The 20,751-nt window shown below is 43.6% G+C and overlaps 1 protein-coding gene across 4 annotated transcripts in view; it reads left to right on the forward strand.

Annotated features, from left to right (window-relative positions):
• LOC134927391 (ATP-binding cassette sub-family B member 5-like) overlaps positions 1–20,494 on the forward strand; it is a 250,582-nt gene extending 230,088 nt beyond the window's left edge. For all 4 annotated transcript variants that reach the window (XM_063921765.1, XM_063921768.1, XM_063921766.1 and 1 more), the window contains 3 exons: positions 8,098–8,304; positions 13,123–13,269; positions 14,338–20,494. In XM_063921765.1, the coding sequence (XP_063777835.1) occupies positions 8,098–8,304; positions 13,123–13,269; positions 14,338–14,535 (552 nt within the window). In that variant the 3' untranslated portion in view covers positions 14,536–20,494. The remainder of the gene's footprint in view (positions 1–8,097; positions 8,305–13,122; positions 13,270–14,337) is intronic.
• The last annotated feature ends 257 nt before the right edge of the window (positions 20,495–20,751 follow it).

A 20,751-nucleotide genomic window follows, 5' to 3' on the forward strand; every position in this document is an offset into this window, starting at 1 on the left:
ATTCTATCAATGTTGAGAGAATCATATGCAGTGACAGTAGACGACATGTCCGTAATCGTTGTCAGGTCCTTCAGTCCGGACCAGATGTCAGCATCAGCAGTCGCTCCAGACTGCCCTGCATCACCGCCAGCGGGTGGGCTCGGAATTCTGAGCCTTTTCCTCGCACCCCCAGTTGCGGGAGAATGTGAAGGAGGAGATGTTGACAGGTCGCGTTCCGCTTGACTTGACAATTTTGTCACCAGCAGGTCTTTCAACCCCAGCAGACCTGTGTCTGCCGGAAAGAGAGATCCAAGGTAGGCTTTAAATCTAGGATCGAGCACGGTGGCCAAAATGTAGTGCTCTGATTTCAACAGATTGACCACCCGTGAATCCTTGTTAAGCGAATTAAGGGCTGCATCCACAAGTCCCACATGCCTAGCGGAATCGCTCCCTTTTAGCTCCTTCTTCAATGCCTCCAGCTTCTTCTGCAAAAGCCTGATGAGGGGAATGACCTGACTCAGGCTGGCAGTGTCTGAACTGACTTCACGTGTGGCAAGTTCAAAGGGCATCAGAACCTTGCACAACGTTGAAATCATTCTCCACTGCACTTGAGACAGGTGCATTCCATCTCCTATATCGTGCTCAATTGTATAGGCTTGAATGGCCTTTTGCTGCTCCTCCAACCTCTGAAGCATATAGAGGGTTGAATTCCACCTCGTTACCACTTCTTGCTTCAGATGATGGCAGGGCAGGTTCAGTAGTTTTTGGTGGTGCTCCAGTCTTCTGTACGTGGTGCCTGTACGCCGAAAGTGTCCCGCAATTTTTCTGGCCACCGACAGCATCTCTTGCACGCCCCTGTCGTTTTTTAAAAAATTCTGCACCACCAAATTCAAGGTATGTGCAAAACATGGGACGTGCTGGAATTTGCCCATATTTAATGCACACACAATATTGCTGGCGTTGTCCGATGCCACAAATCCACAGGAGAGTCCAATTGGGGTAAGCCATTCCGCGATGATCTTCCTCAGTTGCCGTAAGAGGTTTTCAGCTGTGTGCGTATTCTGGAAAGCGGTGATACAAAGCGTAGCCTGCCTAGGAAAGAGTTGGCGTTTGCGAGATGCTGCTACTGGTGCCGCCGCTGCTGTTCTTGCGGCGGGAGTCCATACATCTACCCAGTGGGCTGTCACAGTCATATAGTCCTGACCCTGCCCTGCTCCACTTGTCCACATGTCCGTGGTTAAGTGGACATTGGGTACAACTGCATTTTTTAGGAGACTGGTGAGTCTTTTTCTGACGTCCGTGTACATTCTCGGTATCGCCTGCCTAGAGAAGTGGAACCTAGATGGTATTTGGTAACGGGGGCACACTGCCTCAATAAATTGTCTAGTTCCCTGTGAACTAACGGCGGATACCGGACGCACGTCTAACACCAACATAGTTGTCAAGGACTCAGTTATCCGCTTTGCAGTAGGATGACTGCTGTGATATTTCATCTTCCTCGCAAAGGACTGTTGAACAGTCAATTGCTTACTGGAAGTAGTACAAGTGGGCTTACGACTTCCCCTCTGGGATGACCATCGACTCCCAGCGGCAACAACAGCAGTGCCAGCAGCAGTAGGCGTTACACGCAAGGATGCATCGGAGGAATCCCAGGCAGGAGAGGACTCGTCAGACTTGCCAGTGACATGGCCTGCAGGACTATTGGCATTCCTGGGGAAGGAGGAAATTGACACTGAGGGAGTTGGTGGGGTGGTTTGCGTGAGCTTGGTTACAAGAGGAAGGGATTTACTGGTCAGTGGACTGCTTCCGCTGTCACCCAAAGTTTTTGAACTTGTCACTGACTTATTATGAATGCGCTGCAGGTGACGTATAAGGGAGGATGTTCCGAGGTGGTTAACGTCCTTACCCCTACTTATTACAGCTTGACAAAGGGAACACACGGCTTGACACCTGTTGTCCGCATTTCTGGTGAAATACCTCCACACCGAAGAGCTGATTTTTTTGGTATTTTCACCTGGCATGTCAACGGCCATATTCCTCCCACGGACAACAGGTGTCTCCCCGGGTGCCTGACTTAAACAAACCACCTCACCATCAGAATCCTCCTGGTCAATTTCCTCCCCAGCGCCAGCAACACCCATATCCTCCTCATCCTGGTGTACTTCAACACTGACATCTTCAATCTGACTATCAGGAACTGGACTGCGGGTGCTCCTTCCAGCACTTGCAGGGGGCGTGCAAATGGTGGAAGGCGCATGCTCTTCACGTCCAGTGTTGGGAAGGTCAGGCATCGCAACCGACACAATTGGACTCTCCTTGTGGATTTGGGATTTCAAAGAACGCACAGTTCTTTGCGGTGCTTTTGCCAGCTTGAGTCTTTTCAGTTTTCTAGCGAAAGGCTGAGTGCTTCCATCCTCATGTGAAGCTGAACCACTAGCCATGAACATAGGCCAGGGCCTCAGCCGTTCCTTGCCACTCCGTGTGGTAAATGGCATATTGGCAAGTTTACGCTTCTCCTCCGACAATTTTATTTTAGGTTTTGGAGTCCTTTTTTTACTGATATTTGGTGTTTTGGTTTTGACATGCTCTGTACTATGCCATTGGGCATCGGCCTTGGCAGACGACGTTGCTGGCATTTCATCGTCTCGGCCATGACTAGTGGCAGCAGCTTCAGCACGAGGTGGAAGTGGATCTTGATCTTTCCCTAATTTTGGAACCTCAACATTTTTGTTCTCCATATTTTAATAGGCACAACTAAAAGGCACCTCAGGTAAACAATGCAGATGGATGGATTGGATACTAGTATACAATTATGGACGGGCTGCCGAGTGCCGACACAGAGGTAGCCACAGCCGTGAACTACCGCACTGTACTGTGTCTGCTGCTAATATATAGACTGGTTGATAAAGAGATAGTATACTCGTAACTAGTATGTATGTATAAAGAAAGAAAAAAAAACCACGGTTAGGTCACTGGTATATACAATTATGGACGGGCTGCGGAGTGCCGACACAGAGGTAGCCACAGCCGTGAACTACCGCACTGTACTGTGTCTGCTGCTAATATATAGACTGGTTGATAAAGAGATAGTATACTCGTAACTAGTATGTATGTATAAAGAAAGAAAAAAAAAACCACGGTTAGGTGGTATATACAATTATGGACGGGCTGCCGAGTGCCGACACAGAGGTAGCCACAGCCGTGAACTACCGCACTGTACTGTGTCTGCTGCTAATATATAGACTGGTTGATAAAGAGATAGTATACTCGTAACTAGTATGTATGTATAAAGAAAGAAAAAAAAACCACGGTTAGGTCACTGGTATATACAATTATGGACGGGCTGCCGAGTGCCGACACAGAGGTAGCCACAGCCGTGAACTACCGCACTGTACTGTGTCTGCTGCTAATATATAGACTGGTTGATAAAGAGATAGTATACTCGTAACTAGTATGTATGTATAAAGAAAGAAAAAAAAACCACGGTTAGGTGGTATATACAATTATGGACGGGCTGCCGAGTGCCGACACAGAGGTAGCCACAGCCGTGAACTACCGCACTGTACTGTGTCTGCTGCTAATATATAGACTGGTTGATAAAGAGATAGTATACTCGTAACTAGTATGTATGTATAAAGAAAGAAAAAAAAACCACGGTTAGGTCACTGGTATATACAATTATGGACGGGCTGCCGAGTGCCGACACAGAGGTAGCCACAGCCGTGAACTACCGCACTGTACTGTGTCTGCTGCTAATATATAGACTGGTTGATAAAGAGATAGTATACTCGTAACTAGTATGTATGTATAAAGAAAGAAAAAAAAACCACGGTTAGGTGGTATATACAATTATGGACGGGCTGCCGAGTGCCGACACAGAGGTAGCCACAGCCGTGAACTACCGCACTGTACTGTGTCTGCTGCTAATATATAGACTGGTTGATAAAGAGATAGTATACTCGTAACTAGTATGTATGTATAAAGAAAGAAAAAAAAACCACGGTTAGGTCACTGGTATATACAATTATGGACGGGCTGCCGAGTGCCGACACAGAGGTAGCCACAGCCGTGAACTACCGCACTGTACTGTGTCTGCTGCTAATATATAGACTGGTTGATAAAGAGATAGTATACTCGTAACTAGTATGTATGTATAAAGAAAGAAAAAAAAAACCACGGTTAGGTGGTATATACAATTATGGACGGGCTGCCGAGTGCCGACACAGAGGTAGCCACAGCCGTGAACTACCGCACTGTACTGTGTCTGCTGCTAATATATAGACTGGTTGATAAAGAGATAGTATACTCGTAACTAGTATGTATGTATAAAGAAAGAAAAAAAAACCACGGTTAGGTCACTGGTATATACAATTATGGACGGGCTGCCGAGTGCCGACACAGAGGTAGCCACAGCCGTGAACTACCGCACTGTACTGTGTCTGCTGCTAATATATAGACTGGTTGATAAAGAGATAGTATACTCGTAACTAGTATGTATGTATAAAGAAAGAAAAAAAAACCACGGTTAGGTCACTGGTATATACAATTATGGACGGGCTGCCGAATGCCGACACAGAGGTAGCCACAGCCGTGAACTACCGCACTGTACTGTGTCTGCTGCTAATATATAGACTGGTTGATAAAGAGATAGTATACTCGTAACTAGTATGTATGTATAAAGAAAGAAAAAAAAACCACGGTTAGGTCACTGGTATATACAATTATGGACGGGCTGCGGAGTGCCGACACAGAGGTAGCCACAGCCGTGAACTACCGCACTGTACTGTGTCTGCTGCTAATATATAGACTGGTTGATAAAGAGATAGTATACTCGTAACTAGTATGTATGTATAAAGAAAGAAAAAAAAACCACGGTTAGGTCACTGGTATATACAATTATGGACGGGCTGCGGAGTGCCGACACAGAGGTAGCCACAGCCGTGAACTACCGCACTGTACTGTGTCTGCTGCTAATATATAGACTGGTTGATAAAGAGATAGTATACTCGTAACTAGTATGTATGTATAAAGAAAGAAAAAAAAACCACGGTTAGGTGGTATATACAATTATGGACGGGCTGCCGAGTGCCGACACAGAGGTAGCCACAGCCGTGAACTACCGCACTGTACTGTGTCTGCTGCTAATATATAGACTGGTTGATAAAGAGATAGTATACTCGTAACTAGTATGTATGTATAAAGAAAGAAAAAAAAACCACGGTTAGGTCACTGGTATATACAATTATGGACGGGCTGCCGAGTGCCGACACAGAGGTAGCCACAGCCGTGAACTACCGCACTGTACACTGGTTGATAAAGAGATAGTAGTATACTCGTAACAACTAGTATGACGACGGTATAAAGAATGAAAAAAAAACCACGGTTAGGTGGTATATAATACAATTATGGTTGGACGGACTGCCTGCCGAGTGCCGACACAGAGGTAGCCACAGCCGTGAACTACCGCACTGTACACTGGTTGATAAAGAGATAGTAGTATACTCGTAACAACTAGTATGACGACGGTATAAAGAATGAAAAAAAAACCACGGTTAGGTGGTATATAATACAATTATGGTTGGACGGACTGCCTGCCGAGTGCCGACACAGAGGTAGCCACAGCCGTGAACTACCGCACTGTACACTGGTTGATAAAGAGATAGTAGTATACTCGTAACAACTAGTATGACGACGGTATAAAGAACGAAAAAAAAAACCACGGTTAGGTGGTATATATTATAATACAATTATGGATGGACGGACTGCCTGCCGAGTTCCGACACAGAGGTAGCCACAGCCGTGAACTACCGCACTGTACACTGGTTGATAAAGAGATAGTAGTATACTCGTAACAACTAGTATGACGACGGTATAAAGAACGAAAAAAAAACCACGGTTAGGTGGTATATATTATAATACAATTATGGATGGACGGACTGCCTGCCGAGTTCCGACACAGAGGTAGCCACAGCCGTGAACTACCGCACTGTACACTGGTTGATAAAGAGATAGTAGTATACTCGTAACAACTAGTATGACTATGACGACGGTATAAAGAAAGAAAAAAAAACCACGGTTAGGTGGTATATAATACAATTATGGATGGACGGACTGCCTGCCGAGTGCCGACACAGAGGTAGCCACAGCCGTGAACTACCGCACTGTACTGTGTCTGCTGCTAATATAGACTGGTTGATAAAGAGATAGTATACAATACTACTAATATACTGGTGGTCAGGCACTGGTCACCACTAGTCACACTGGCAGTGGCACTCCTGCAGCAAAAGTGTGCACTGTTTAATTTTAATATAATATTATTTATCATGTACTCCTGGCTCCTGCTATAACAACCTGCAGTGCTCCCCAGTCTCCCCCACAATTATAAGCTTTATATACAATACATTGATGTGCAGCACACTGGGCTGAGCAGTGCACACAGACTGAGTCACTGTGTGACTGTGTATCGTTTTTTTCAGGCAGAGAACGGATATATTAAATAAAACAAACAACTGCACTGTCTCTGGTGGTCACTGGTCACTGTGGTCGTCAGTCACTAAACTCTGTCTGCACTCTGCACTCTCTTCTAATCTACAGTATCACAGCAATCTCTCTCTCTCTCTCTCTTCTAAATCTAATCTAAATGGAGAGGACGCCAGCCACGTCCTCTCCCTATCAATCTCAATGCACGTGTGAAAATGGCGGCGACGCGCGGCTCCTTATATAGAATCCGAGTCTCGCGAGAATCCGACAGCGTCATGATGACGTTCGGGCGCGCTCGGGTTAACCGAGCAAGGCGGGAAGATCCGAGTCGCTCGGACCCGTGAAAAAAAAAGTGAAGTTCGTGCGGGTTCGGATTCAAAGAAACCGAACCCGCTCATCTCTACTGTTAACTGGGTTTAGATCACAAGTTATACGGTGTGATTGGTGTGGCTGGTATGAGTCTTACCCGGGATTCAATATACTTCCTTATTGTGTACGCTCGTCAGGGCACAGTATCCTAACTGAGGCTTGGAGGAGGGTCATAGGGGGAGGAGCCAGTACACACCACCTGATCCTAAAGCTTTAGTTTTGTGCCCTGTCTCCTGCGGAGCCGCTATTCCCCATGGTCCTGACGGAGTCCCCAGCATCCACTACGGACTACGAGAAATAGATTTATCGGTAAGTAAAATCTTATTTTTTTGCTCTGGATCACACACAGAGGATATATAGCAGTAGTGTAGTGCAGCCGCTGCATTAGTAGTCAGAGTACCACACCAAAAGATATATATTTTTTACTTTGGATCACATACAGAGGATAAATAGCAGTAGTGTACAGCAGTACACAGCCCCTTATAGACAGAGAACAACACCTGGTCCTATACACAGCTGCAGTATGCTATATGCAGTGCACTGTCTACTATGCCGAGCCCTAACACAGTGACAGCCACAGCACACCTACACAAGCAGCACCCCAGGTTAACTCAACTCTCCTGCTGCAACCCCTCTGCTCTCTCCTGCCCTCTTTCCCTAACCTGCCTATCCGATTCCAGCACAGAATACAGCACAGAAGGAACATGTCCTTACTGTGCACTCTCCAAGTCCGTAGTGAAGATGGCGGCGATCACCAGGACTAATGTATATATAGAATTGAAAACCCGCGAGATCCGAAAGTGGGATGATGACATTTTGCCTTGTTTTCGGATCCGAGTTAGGCGCGAAAAAACAGAACCTGGCTCAGATATGGGTTCGGACCTCAAAGTTCGGGGGGTTCGGTTCCCAGAGAACCGAACCCGCCCATCCCTACCTTGAATGCCTTCTGTCAGCCGCATGGTGAGGACCCAATCTCCCAAACATAAAAGCCCTGACAAGTTTACACCCTGAACAAAAATGTTTGCATTCAGATCAATATATATTTGTCTTCGGAAATATAATCCCTTTATAATGTACTGTTCGTTGCTACAGACCTCTTGAGTCACCCCAAAAATAAAGGAGATACATATATATATAATATTTGAAATAATTGCAGACGGTCTGTTCCGTCTCCTCAATGCGCAGTGGAAATCTTTGTGTTTGTTATCTCTCTGTCACACATTACTCACAGTCCGACAAGCACTAAATGTTTTGTCTTTCTGTTTGTAGCTATTCGATGGCATTGATGCTAAATGCTTAAACGTACAGTGGCTGCGATCTCAGATCGGAATCGTCTCGCAGGAGCCGGTGCTGTTTGACTGCAGCATTGCTGAGAATATCGCCTATGGAGACAACTCCCGCGAGGTGTCAATGGAGGAAATACAACAGGCAGCAATATCAGCCAACATTCACTCCTTCATAGAGAGTCTGCCGGAGGTAATACTAATGTTATATACCAGCAACATATGCAGAATTGTTCTGTGGAATATTCATGTTATACATTTACACACTTTTCCCTGGAAAACTTGGCCTTGATTTCTATCCAGAATAAAATTAAGTGACATGTAGAATTTATAAATACTGTGCATAGTGGCATTTCCCACATAGGCCTTTTGGCTAAAACCAGGTGCTGATTCCAATGTACACAGGTGGGTTTAAAGGTGCCCCCAGTAGGTGATGGGCCAAGAGGCCGGCAGCCTGAAGCCCGAGGTGCTATGTGCCCATGAGCCAGGAGTGCCTGAAAATGCAGTGGTGAAGGACCACCCCTCTGCACGAGTAAGGCACTTTGTTTTCAGGATGCACTATTTTTCCTTTGCCCTGGCCTTCTGGCTGAAGCATATTTTAAAATTTATTAATTTCACTTTTGCACCTTTTATCTCAACTTGTGTTTTGTTTTTTTGTGAGTGTGTCAAGTTTGTACGGGTTTTGGTTGAGAGCCTTATGGGACGACCCTCTCTCCTAGGGTTTTATTTACTAAAGTCACGATAAAGTCATTCCCCCACCCCTGTATTTACTATTTTTACAACCAGGACTGGCTCAAAGAGCTCGAGGCTGTTTATGCTTAGGAGGGGGGACCCCATGCAAATTTTTTTTTAGATTTTTAACTCTTTTAACACCTCATCATGTACACAATGAAGCCCTGCACGGATCTCACTGATCCGACCGGGCTTCATTGTGTTATCTCCGGCAGTGTTTTACTAATTACTCCCGTAAATCACTGCCCGACAATACGAATCACATCAACATCGGAAAATACGGAAATAGAAAACTCGGCAGCTTAGTAAATTTGCGTACATGAATTCAAAAAGTTGCAGTAAAATACGTCCGATAATAATCGAGATTAATCACCCACCAAATCGCCTGAATCATGAATCTTAGTAAATAAACCCCCTAGTCTCCTGAGTCTCTCTCCTTTTGAAGGAAGCTTCAATCAAGAAGGGAGCCCCTCGAGCCCTGCGTTGGAGGGAACCACGAAGACCCTTGCCCCCTAAGGGGCTTTTTGGTTCCAGAGATTGGGGATTCATGCAGTCCCCACTAGCTTTGGCGAAGGGGGAACGGAAGTTTCTCTTTTTCCCTCAATGAGGCCTTTTGGCTTCTGAGGGTATGAATAGAAATGAGGCCCATTGGTAAAGGTAGATCAATGTAAATTATAATGAACCAATGTACTAGAAAAAGACTGGCAAAATGCAGATGGTGGAAAAAACTGTTTCTTGCTGGTGTCAATAATAAAATAAAGATAATAAATGGTTCAAAATGTAGTGTTCAAAGATAGGTATCATAGTAGAAAAGGATTTTTCTTCAAGATGTGAGAGAATCCTGCACCAGTGACCGGTAGATGGCTACTGATTACAATGTGTATACAGTGAATGGTAAGTGAGAGGAACATCTTGTCCGCAGAGGAATCAGAGATAGATAGTGGGTATCTGCTTTTGCTTCTCTCGCCTTCTGTATGTTCTGTTACAGGGTAATGCAGGCCCACAGTAGGGGGATCTGGTGCAATGAGAATACCTGTAGGGGAAGGGAGGCGAGGAGTGAGAAGTCCCTGCGCTGGAAGGCCTGTGTGGCTGCTGTTTCCTTCTATTTGCGTTAATACCGCAGAGAATTGGGGGTGAGCGTGTCTAATAGGTAAACCCCATAGGTGGAAGGAGGAAGCAGATGCAGTCCCTGTGGAGCACTGGAATTGCTCTGGCTCCCTGTTGTACATGGACAGTGCAGAGATATGAGAGTCCGCGCATGTGCACACGCCGATTTCCTCCTCCAGCCTCCCACACACCAGCTCGACCACCAGGTATCATTTTCATCATCCAGTCACCCGAGCGTGCGCTGACTCTGATTATTCCCGCATTGTCCATGTACAACTGGGAACCAGATTAACCCCAGCAGTTCACAGGGACTGCATCTGCTTCCTCTTTCCACCTATCTTAACTTTATTAGTGACACCAGCAAGAAACTGTTTTTTTCCAACATCTGTATTTTCTAGTACATTGGTCTACCTAACCTGGTACTACTATTATTAGAGCTTATCATGGGCCTGAGGAACTGGTTATATCTTATCAGTATGTCGTATACTACGATTGATTTCATTTTTTCACACTGTAAATGTAATTAGCTACTGCTCATATTGTCACCTCAGGACAATCAGTACAGTTAGAAATAATATTATAGTCTGATACCACAAAATATTGAGTACGAGGTATTTTATCTCTGTATTTTCACATTGATTTGTGCCAGTTACCTCCAGAATCTCTGATTACCAGAATCAAATATTCCTATATTGCTTTGTGTCACTGCCATACGGTGATATCTCAATCACTGAAATTGGCTAATATTTGAATACACATTGGCCCTCATTCCGAGTTGTTCGCTCGGTATTTTTCATCGCATCGCAATGAAAATCCGCTTAGTACGCATGCGCAATGTTCGCACTGCGACTGCGCCAAGTAACTTTGCTATGTAGAAAGTAATTTTACTCACGGCTTTTTCATCGCTCCGGCGAACGTAATGTGATTGACAGGAAATGGGTGTTACTGGGCGGAAACACGGCGTTTCAGGGGCGTGTGGCTGAAAACGCTACCGTTTCCGGAAAAAACGCAGGAGTGGCCGGAGAAACGGTGGGAGTGCCTGGGCGAACGCTGGGTGTGTTTGTGACGTCAACCAGGAACGACAAGCACTGAACTGATCGCACAGGCAGAGTAAGTCTGGAGCTACTCTGAAACTGCTAAGTAGTTAGTAATCGCAATATTGCGAATACATCGGTCGCAATTTTAAGAAGCTAAGATTCACTCCCAGTAGGCGGCGGCTTAGCGTGTGTAACTCTGCTAAATTCGCCTTGCGACCGATCAACTCGGAATGAGGGCCATTGTTCTACTGATGGAGACTCCTAGCAAGGTGGTCTCTAATCTGCTCTGTATAATAGTGTGTCACTACACAGTGATTTGCTATCTGGAATAACTTTGCCCGTTCATGCATCTCTCCAGCAATTGAGACCTATTTCTGTTCTTGGGTTACTGAACAGTACTTATTTGGTACTTAATATGTTTTGTTTGTGTGTTTTAGTGGATGTGCTCATGTGAGAACACATTATTTTATATGTATTATAAATAATTGCTAAGGTTAATACAGTATCTCTTCTATTCAGTATCTGTTCTATTTAGGTAGGTGAGTGCCCCAGCACATAGAGTACTTTCTCCTTTCCCCTTACTACACTGAACACTTTACACACTCTCTTGGAGGCACATCCATATACTGCACTGCTGCCATACCCATCCATGGACTAATGGTGTGTACACACGGGGAGATATTTTCTTACAATTTTGACTATATAGTCAAAATCGTAAGAAAAGTTAGTGCAGATCACAAGGTGAAAGTCACCTTGCGATCCCGATTCGATGACGATGCGCGGTTGGCATCGCAAGCATAGATAGACTGTGCAGGCAAGTCAATTTTGACTATCTCGTAGAAAACTGACACTTAGCCAAAATCGCACATAGTCAGTATCGCAAGCACACTCCTTATGTGCTTGCGATGCCGACCTAGCCCCTGTCGCATAGTGAGAATCGGGCATAGCCCGAATCTCACCGTGTGTATGGGCCTTAACATTTTCATTATCTGTGTATCACGTTTTCTTTTGAGTATTATTTGTTCTAGTGTTCCGGTATTCCCATTTTCCTCTGTTCCTTCACACATACCTATCTATAGAATATATCTACTATACATATTGCTTTTGTATTATTATTATTATTATTATTATTATTATTATTATTATTACAACAAACAAGACTGAATATGTGTGTACACAATACTTCTGTTTATTTTTATTTATTCCTAAAAATGTTAAAAAAAAAGATAGAATAAAACAAACTTCAGCTGTTTTTCTTGTATATTTACTAAGTAATGTTAATGTTACTTTCTATACGTTTCTCTTAATGAAGCATAGTTGTTACATGTTCTGCATAATATCCAAGCAATAAGATGACCTCCTCTGCTCTACTCTGTATCCTCTACAACTATGGGTCCAGTTACATTATATGACATGAACTTGGGTTTTCCATTCTTCCTCTTAGTTGCCGAATTTGGGCTACCCACTCCTGCAGAAGGCAGCTGGTCGGAGATGTGGTGCCTGCTGATATATTAAGTGGGCAGTACTTGTGGCATTGTATAGTGGGGTCGAGACTACAAAAAGTGTCATCTGTCATCCAGACCACCCACTTCACTAGGGAAGATGGAGACCGCAGGTGTCCCATCCCATGGGTGGCCTCTAGGAAACTTGCCCATTCTTCTGGACATCTGGGAGAACCACCTGAGATTTCTGAGTCTTCAGGACATTTTGGGAGTGTAGACAAGTGTGTCCTTCCCTTTTATACACAAATATTGTAAAACCTGTTAATTTAACCAAGTCTGTGTGCGATCATGTTCATTAAACTAAGTCTGTGTGTAAACCAACATTCCAGTCACCTAAACATAATGGGCTCTGATATACTGGTCCGCCATGATTCTGTTGAGCTAGCCATTACATTTACAGCAGCTAGTTTAAGGCAAACACAACCTGATTTTGCCTTAAAACTACTTACCGCTTTAAATCTATTGACAATCTCCTCAGTATTGCGCCAATACCAGGAGACCAGAGCTATTATGTAGGGGAATGTCTATTCAGTTACAGAAGTCATAGATAAAACCTACGTGTGCCCTAACTATAATTGTACCTATATTGACTCATTGAAACACATCTTCTGATGCATGTTATTATTTCTCTAGAAATATAACACTCCGGTGGGAGGGAAAGGAACTCAGCTGTCCGGAGGCCAGAAGCAGAGGATTGCCATTGCCCGAGCTCTTATCCGTGTTCCAAAAATATTACTGCTGGATGAGGCCACCTCAGCATTGGACAATGAAAGTGAAAAGGTGAGAAAGGAATGTCATAATTAGGGAAAGCTTTATCAAATGTTCTAAAGGAAAAAGTGGAGAAGTTGCCCGTAGCAACCAGTCAGCTCTCTCATTTTACAAGCTGTGCTAGATAAATAATAGCTGTAAGCTAAGTGGCTGCTATGGGCAACTTCTCAACTTTTTCTCTTCGAAGGTTTAATACATCTCCCCCTTAGTTCTTCATTTCTCATTTACCTTATTACATGTGATGAACATACTTTCATTATGTGATGAACATACTTTCTGGGACTGCTAGATTGACTACATGGTATTAGCCACCACTTTCATTTTCTAAAATATGCACAGCTTCTATTTGAAAGCCAATACAGTAATTTGTTTTAGATGCTTTCTCCTTCTAATCCTCAATGTATCCAGAATCTGAATTCTAGGGGAATAAGCAAGTAAACAGAATTCTAAATACTTTGCATTGTATGATTGTACTGTATATACTATGCAACGTGTTGCACACCAGCTGTGGTGGAACTACACATCCCAGCATGCCTTGCCATAGTTTTAGCATATCCTACAGCAAAACCTGTTGGATGGAATGCTGAGATGTGTAGTTCCCCAAAGCTGGAGTGCTAGAGGCTGCTTACGGTATGCGTTTATGTGACCGCCGCTCACAATACCGACATCAGGATCCCGGCATCTGAAATCCCGCCGGTCGGCATGCCGACCAACCGGGACTGTGTTCCACTTAGAGTGGGAATAGTCACTGTTGGTGGGAATAGAACCTGTGGTGAGAGCAGCGAGCCACCAAGCCCGCAAGGGGCTTCGTTGCGCTGTCCCCGCCACCGGCCATCCAACAGCCAGGATCTCGCCATTGGTATTGTGACCGCTGGTGACACGTACCTAACCCCTGCATACACCTGGTATACACATTAACCTACCACAGGAGAAGGAAGGTTGGACATCTTATGGCTACAGAGATAACAGCTGACATTACAGTCAGAGCTCCATCACTTGTACAGTATCTCCAGGCTGCTTTTATATGCACACTGACATAATCTGCTTTGCTCACTACAGAATCATTTGTATCATATCCAGGTTGTACAACAAGCACTAGACCAAGCGAGGAAAGGAAGGACTTGTATCATGATCGCACACAGACTGTCCACAGTACAGAATGCGGATCTTATTGTGGTCATGAAGAACGGGAGGATAATAGAACAAGGAACTCATCAACACCTTCTAGCCAAGCAAGGGGCATATTATGACCTTGTAAATGCACAGACTATAACGTAAATATAAATGTAAAACAAGTCTGGATATAAGTCTGCTGGTGCTCTATAGTAGAGTGCAAACTGTGTCAGCCTTAAGAAGAGAGACCGTTGCTGTGTAAAGCAATGCAATGAATAGAAATAATGCACAGGTATGTGTATAAACATCAGGTACATCTGGTGTAAGGAAAAGATACTACTAAGTACAATTTGTGTTAGAGGTTACCAATGTGAGTATTGAGGCCCAACTGGTACTCAGCACTGATAAATGCTTCAGTCATCGATCTGATACATCTTATTTGTAACTAGATTGTGAATCAACTAATTAATTGAAAAGTTGTTAAATAAGAATTGCTGGTGGAATGTTATATCATAATCTATTTAGCACCAGTGGCTAGAGTCAGTGCTAATTACCCTCCAGGATATAATCTTGGGGCCTAGGACACACATTTTTCTTGCCCCTCCCCAGCTCCCCATCCCTCCCCACTAGGTATAGGCCTGTCGGAGTAAGTTGTTTCTTACCTATATGTTGGTTTTTCTGCAATGTGAAAACTCTGAAGAAATGGGCTGGTGATAACTTCAGTTGGTATTCACTCTTCATGTAAGCAGCCACATGGTCCGGAAGACATCTGTAATGAATATAACCAAAGTTATATTCATACAAAACAGATAATGTTTTTTTAGAATTTGTGTCTTAATGAAGATTATTGTGCTCCAGCCTCTTCCTTCTAATCATGAAAATTGTGGAAAATCTACAGCCCCTTCCCGACTGTCTCTTCAGCTGCCTCCTATTCTGTGTCTCCTCCTCTGTGTCCTCCTCTGTGTTTCTCCTGCAGCCTTAGCTCTCACTGTGTCTCATCAAAAGCCTTAGCTCACCCAGTATCTCTCCAGAAGTCTCAACTTCCCCCGTGTCTCTTCATAGCCACAACCCTCCCGTGTCTCCCCAGCAATCTCTTCTCCCTCCATGTCTTTACATAGCCTCTGATCCCCACCTGTGTCTCTGCAGCAGTATCAGCCCCCCCAGGTCTCTCCATTGCATAAGCCAGTCTCTTCATAGCCACCACCCCTACGTCTCTCCAGCATCCTCACATTCCTACCCTGAAACTTCTGCTTGTACCACCTCTTTTCTTCATGTGCTGCAGGGGAAAAAACCTGTGTGTCAGGTTATGCCAGTGAAGGGGCATCCTAGCCCCTCTATGCCTATGCCCCGCTTACTCCAGCAGTGCAATTACAGGACCCATTCACAATCACCAGACGTGACCCTAGGTAAGGGGGTAGGTGGGGGGACGAAGGGCAGGGGAACCTCAGAATCTCGGGGCTGGTACAAGAGTCCCCTGCCACTGGTGCCTGCTTGCACCCAAGGGAATTAGGGGGACATGTACTAAGCAGGGATAGAAGTGAAATGAGCCAGTGGAGAAGTTTCCCATGCCAACCAATCAGCTGCTCTGTATACATTTATAGTATGCAAATTATAAATGTTACGTCACTGCTGATTGGTTGCCATGGGCAACTTCTTCACTGGCTCACTGCTCCACTTTTATCATTGCTTAGTACATGTCCCTATTAATGACTAAAGGGCCCATTTATCAAACAATATTTGTGGTTTTGTCCTCAAAAACGTCCATTTTCAGGGGCTAGCCGCAAATATTAAGCATCCCCTGGATGTATCTCTGATACCTGCTATGATTCCCCCATTGCCACTTGCAGCCGCATCCCCCATAGGTTTCTATGGGGAGGGACACGATGCAGGCAGATTTACCAATACAGGTAGAGTATCGCATATCAGGAATGCTCGAGACCAGGAGCATTCCACATATTGGATTTTTCAGGATAACAGAATACCTGTTATCTAGCCCGTTACCTGGGATCCAACGTGTTAGCAGGGGTTTCGGTGTGTTGGTGGCAGGGTCCGGGGGGTGGCGGCGGGGTCCGGTAGGTCCTGGTAGTCATCGGCGGGTCCACGGGAGTCAGTGCCAGTGAGGGAATGGCTGCCACTCTCCCACCTGTCTGTGATTGGCCGCAGACTCCAGTGACATCATGACGCCGACCTCGTCATGACGTCACTACAGGTCCAAAATATTCTGGTTTTCTGAATTTTTCGGTTAACGGGAATTTGAAGCATTACTAGTATTGGCCCACACAATCTTTTAATTGCAGTAGCCTGTGGGCTAAACTTTGGGGGATGTAGCGATGGCAGAGTTGCTCCGGAACACTCCAATGGAAATGGGCACTGTGCATGGCGGGTACTCTGTCCGCTGTGCATGGCGGTTACCCTGATACATACACCTGGTATGATTGCATTCTGCAATGCGATCTGTGCGCAACATTAGTGCCCAGGGTTGTAAGTGCGATCATTAGTAAATGGGCCACTTATGTAACCCTTGATTTCTAAAATGAAGAAAATAAGTTGTCTGCAGTTTTGATGCATAACATATCACACAGCCCTGCAACCTATTTATGTCATGCTGCTGACTTATTTTCTACTTTAAAAATTGAGAAATACCATTTGCCTGTTTTTTTTTTTTTTTTTACAATGATTGCAAAAGATAGATACAGTACAATAAAAATAAAAAAAAAATTCTACCTAAATGCTGCTGTTCAGTATATTAGTGTTGCTACTCATTTTTAAAGAAATACATAAAAGTTCAGGTCTCACTTTTTCAATAATTCATGATTTTAGGTATTTAGGGTTTCTAAAATAGCTTTCGAAATCTTGTATTCCTGTTGTAAGCAAAAAAAAATGTATTTAAAAAAAAAAAAAGTTAAGATATAGTTTACAATTCTTTTGTTCAAAAATACCATCATAAACTACAATTTTTATCATATTCCAGTTGTCAGATTTTGTCCAAATCTGTAAAATATTCACCACTGATCATTTGTTTTACTCATCTCTAACATTTAATAAAAAACACCACTTTAGAATACAAATTAAAGTGGTACACTGTGCACAATTAAATTACTATCAGTTACTAGAGCTTTTATCAAGTGCATTTGGAATGACACTAGTCTCTAGAGCTTTCTCAGATGCCTCTAAAGGCCCATACACACTTGACGATAAAATGAACGACGTCATTTATTTCAGCCCTCATCAACGACGTCGTTCATTATATCGTCAAGTGTGTATGCATCCAACGACCAACGATGCGCGGCCCCGCGGGACGTTAACATCCATCGTTCACCTGTGGAGCATGTATGCTCAATTTGCACTATGGTCGTTACCGACCATAGACGTCGTTGAATGTGTATGGGACCAACGACCAACGACCAACGATTTTGTTGCCAGGCTATTATTTAAATCCACTGTCCAGCTTGGAAGCTGAATGGTCATTGGTCGTTGGTCGTTTGTGTAGTGTATGCTCATGTCGTTTGCTCAGCTGTTCAAGGGAAGTTCAAAAGTTCAAGGGAAGTCGTTGACGACGGTCGTTGACGATGTGTGCATCGTCAAGTGTGTATGGGCCTTAAGCCTTACAGACAATGGCTGTCAGTCAACTGTTCATAGAGCCTTCTGATTATTTTGGTTCAGTGCCATTGTTATACATTTATATTGTATATTATTTAACATACTTGAAACATATTGAAGCTTTGCACCAATGACTGATCAACTATTGCCATTATTTTTAAAATAAATAATACTGCATGTACAATAAATTTTGTTTTAAATTACATACTGTCTGTCTATATTCTTTCTTTCTTTCTTTCTTTCTTTCTTTCTTTCTTTCTCCCACATACTGTAACCTTCATAAACTTTTCTATCTAATTACATCCGCACTAAAGAGTCCACCCTTCCATATTTTCTCTTCATACACTTTCCCATCCTCCTGACCCCAGGCCAACATCACTGTGTGGCCATATCATGCAGCCCACCAAGGACCTATGAAATCTGGTGGACCATTATGCAATAGATAACACCTATCCTGTGTATCAATGCCTACTTTCCTAGAGATTGTAAGCTTGCAAGCACGGCCTTCCTACCTCAATGATTGTCTGTTATTATTTATCACTATTGTTTCCAATTGTAAAGTGCAACAGAATTTGATGCGCTATATAAAAATCTGTTAATAAATAAATAAATAATTTATTTATTTTTGCTAATACATGTAGTAAAAGATCATTATGTAATAATAATCTTGCTGTATGATGTTGGCTAGTTGTAAAGATGTTGCTGGTTTGTGTTGCAGAGGACGGTATAAAATTGACAGCTATATTTTTGTCTTTGTCCAAATATCCATTTACTGTATCCCTGCCCAAAGCCTTCCAATCATTCTTTCTATGCGTTCTAAAATAATCACATTCTAACAACTAGCAACCTAGGAAAGTGGTCTAGTGACTGACAATGTGACATACTGTTTTGTTGTAGAATGTTGTTTGAGCCACTGCCAGTTTGGACAAAACAGAAAAGGAGAGATAAAATAAAGCTATATGTACTGTAGTATATAACTTTTATGCCCAAATTTTCAATACTTTCCAATGTAACTGATGACACACGGGGTTAAATGTAATCGCATGCAAGCTGCTGGGGGAGGCACTCGATATCCCAGCTGTTGGGATCCCGGCACTCTGCATACCGATGCCAGGATCCCGACTGCCGGGATACCAAGAATTATTCTCCCTCTTGGGGTGTCCACGACACGCCTGGAGGAAAAATAAATAGCCACCGTGCCCGCAGCGTGGTGAGCGCAGTGAGCCCACAAGGGGCTCTTTTGCGCTCACCCAGCTGCCGGCATTCCGGCGGTCAGGATCCCGGCGCCGGTATACTTGGTGCCGGGATCCCATGCGCCGGTATATCATATTAAACTCGCTGCCGGAGGTGCTAGACTTTGTGCAAGTCTGCCGGTATTTTTAAAGCAGCAATCATTTACAAGGCAAAACCAATCTGGTTTTGCCTTTTAAATGATGTGTACCTATTAGGGACTGGTGTTTGTAGATTTTAGCAGTCAGGGAATAGCTTAGTAAACTAAGTTTTGTAAGTTGTTCTCCTATAAATCATTATCTCTTTTTCAAAATCTCCCTGGAGGGGAGTCCAGTATGACTGCTAGTCGCTCACTTATATCTAATCTCATCACATGTAGCGCAATCTCAAATACACTTGTGTACTACAGTACACAAGTGGTGGGGTGGGGGGGGGGTGTTTAAAGGCTTCTCTTAAATATTTATTCACAAAGTAGAGAAAATGAAAATAATTACAAAAGTTGCATTTTATATACAGTATAATAGGGGGAATATATTGTGCGGGAGGCAATCATGATACCGCCTGTTGGGATCCCGCCGGCCACAATGCCGACGCTGGAATTCCGACAGGTGGTGAAATGCCGCTGCCAGAATACCGGCGCCACAGGCTTTTCTCCCTCTGTGGGTGTTCACAACAGCAATAGATGTAGAATCTAACCTGTGGCGAGCGCAGCGAGCCACCATGCCAGTATGGCGAGTGCAGCGAGCCCGTAAGGGCCTTTCTAGCACTCGCTCCGCTGCTGGCACATTGGTGGACGGGATCCCGCTGTCGGAATCATGACAGCCAGGATCCCGGCATCGGTAAAAAATAGTATGTATTTCGTATTGTGCATGTGGTCTGCGTCAAAAATGGAGACACCTACTGGGATAAAACTCTAAAAAGTTTTACTTTCTCTGGAAATCAGCGACGTCTGCCACTAATGAACGAAGGGAGAAGCAACTGATTTAATAATGACTGTTGCATTTTTAATATTGGTGCCTTACAAAGAGCTGCCTCATAGAACCTGCTGCCTTAGATAACTACTCAGTCAGTTATATCACCACCTTGGGGCAGAGTGATGTTTTGTTCATCAATGTACATTTATCTATTTGAGCTACAGTATATAACAATGTTAGGTATTTATTCATGTACTGAGTGATGTTTAGAACACCATAGAGTCTGTAATATGTTTCTGTTGATTTGGGCACAGCATGTTGCTATTAGAAAATAATTTTATTTACAACTGTAAAGCGGACAATAAATATTTTTCCCAATATTTGTACAGTATTTATTTAATTTGTTTATTGGCTAACACATGGGTTTGTTAATGTTTTTGGACAAAAGGTAATGCTTTCATATGTGCTGATTAAAATATTTAGTTTTTAACCACTTTATTTCATTTCTTTAACACGCATATCTTTGCCTATATATTTATATTTTATTATGTACACAACATGGATAAAATATCCTTTTAAAACAAAAACATGTAAAAGTTATGTTTTAGCACTGCAAATAATAATAAAAAAAAATACC

This window comes from Pseudophryne corroboree, chromosome 5 (genome assembly GCF_028390025.1).
Source record: "Pseudophryne corroboree isolate aPseCor3 chromosome 5, aPseCor3.hap2, whole genome shotgun sequence".
NCBI lineage: Eukaryota > Metazoa > Chordata > Amphibia > Anura > Myobatrachidae > Pseudophryne > Pseudophryne corroboree.